A 2,322-nucleotide genomic window follows, 5' to 3' on the forward strand; every position below is an offset into this window, starting at 1 on the left:
TGGAGGGAGAGGTGGATGAAGGGGTGGATGGAGAGGTGGATGAAGGTGTGGATGGAGAGGTGGATGAAGGTGTGGATGGAGAGGTGGATGACAGGAGGGTGTGATAATTTAACCAGCTGTGTGGTAGATGATTGAGTCAGTTGGCAGAATGAGCTGCTGTTTGTTGTGGCTACATGTTTTAAAGGACCATGCCAGTGTTTCTACACACACACACACACACACACACACACACACACACACACACATATATATATATATATATACAGTATATATATATGATGGAGGATGATTCATTGTTGATGCAGCGGGACAGAAGACAAGCGGAGGTTTAACTCGCCCCGTGGCTGAGACGCGTCCTGCAGAGTGTGTTGTAGGAAGGAGAGAAACAACAAGATGGTGTGAAGTAATGCAGAGGTGCCCGGGTTGGTCCAGCGGCAGAGCGGGCGCGCGTGTACTGAGAGGTTCACGCCTCGACGCAGAGGTCCAGGGTTCGAATCCGACCTGTGATGACTTCCTGCGTCTCTTCTCCCCTTTCTCACCTAACTGTCCTGTCACAAATTGAAGGTGGAAAAGCCCCAAAAACAATGTTGAGTGAACGCAGACGGAGCCGAGGATCGTCATAAATCCCTAAGATCTCAACTTCAGCGTGACGTATGAGTTGATTAAGAGACGTAACGGCAGGCTGTGGTCGTCCATGGCTTCACAGCAGAAGCGTGGAGGTGTTGGACGGTTGCATAACAGATGTGGAGACACACACACAACCTTTAAAAACATCAAAAATAGGATTAATGATTCATTTACAGGTTTGCTGGAGGTCAGAGGAAAAAAAAATACTCTCTTTCTGCACTACTTTAATCTTGAATTACTTTGCAGATTGAGTTTTATAGTCCATCATTTTAATAGAGAAAATGTGTGTGTGTGTGTGTGTGTGTGTGTGTGAGTGTGCCTGCCAAAGCATGACCAAAGTAAGAGCTCATCACACACACACACACACACACACACACACACACACACACACACACACACACAGTCCTCTTCTATAAAAGGAGAGGAAAGAGAAGCTCTGATGATCTGTCCTTTCTCCCTCCGTGGTTTACGTTAAAGGACAGTTTTAAGCATATTAAGAAAGAAGAGAAGAAAGTTTTTATGTAAAATAAAAAAGAAATGCAGCTTTTATCTGAGTTTGTATTTAACTCGGCCCAGTGACATCACTGTAAATGTGCAGCAGACGTTCCTGGCTTAATAAATAAAATGAGCATCTGTCCAGAGGATTAAGAGAATATTTGTTATTAATTGAGAGCTTTTATTAAATAAAGATGTTGCTTGTCTTTCCCATTTCAGTTCAGATGGTTTATTGGCAAAAAGTTTAGACAAAGGTTGGTTATTTCTACATTTGACAGTTTGGGATAACTGCTTTTTAGACTCAGTACATTTAAATTTGACTACTTCTAGTTCACCTAAAAAGAATAAATGACATTGACGTACCGTAGATGACAATTTGGCAGCAATTACAAGTAAAACAGGCAATGTTCTGAGAGGAATTTCTCAATGAATGAAACACAGTTCATGGTATGCTTGTCTCTGCTCACCTGCTCCAGACTCCAGGAGGAGATTCTCCAAAAGGAGGACGCAGAGAACAACCTGGCTGCTTTCAGGGCGGTGAGTCGCTCATAATGCCGTGCATCACTAAAGCATTTATAATATATAAGAACTCCAGTCAAACACATCTCTTTTGGGCTATTTCCTTCTGTAAGACTCACGTGAACAGGGACCAGTTTAAAGTTTTGTATCTGTTGCAGGACGTGGACGCGGCCACTCTGGCTCGTCTGGACCTGGAGAGACGCATCGAGACGCTGCAGGAGGAGATCGCCTTCCTGAAGAAGATCCATGAAGAGGTCCTCCTCCTCCTCTTCTTCTTCTTCTGCTTCTCTCTTTTTGTACACTGCAACAAGTGCAAATGTTATGGTTTATTAAGGTCAATTTTTCAGTGATACTGTATGTGTTTCAAACAATGCACACAGGATCATAACTCCAAGATTAGCAGGATTTATCTGTCTATTAGCATCTGTTGTGTAGTCCGTCTTTGTGTGTGTGTGTGTGTGTGTGTGTGTGTGTGTGTGAGAGAGATAACAAACGAGCGGATTGTGGTAGTACACAGTTTCACACACAGAGCTAGTGTGTTGGCATCCGGCCCGAGCATGTCCCACAGCAGATGTACTCCTAAAATTACTCAGTGTAGCAGCAGTGGACGCCCACGTCTCTGGACACCAGAGGCCTGTAAGCTTAGGGGTGTGTGTGTGTGTGTGTGTGTGTGTGTGTGTG

The 2,322-nt window shown here is 44.1% G+C and overlaps 1 protein-coding gene across 1 annotated transcript in view; it reads left to right on the plus strand.

The window, feature by feature from the left end:
- Positions 1 to 2,322, plus strand: part of LOC117939684 (desmin-like) — a 7,956-nt gene that overhangs the window by 2,729 nt on the left and 2,905 nt on the right. Inside the window, exons 3-4 of the mRNA XM_034865174.1 lie at positions 1,599 to 1,659; positions 1,800 to 1,951. Coding sequence (XP_034721065.1) covers positions 1,599 to 1,659; positions 1,800 to 1,951 — 213 coding nt within the window. The remainder of the gene's footprint in view (positions 1 to 1,598; positions 1,660 to 1,799; positions 1,952 to 2,322) is intronic.

This window comes from Etheostoma cragini, chromosome 24 (genome assembly GCF_013103735.1).
Source record: "Etheostoma cragini isolate CJK2018 chromosome 24, CSU_Ecrag_1.0, whole genome shotgun sequence".
NCBI classification, from domain to species: Eukaryota; Metazoa; Chordata; class Actinopteri; order Perciformes; family Percidae; genus Etheostoma; species Etheostoma cragini.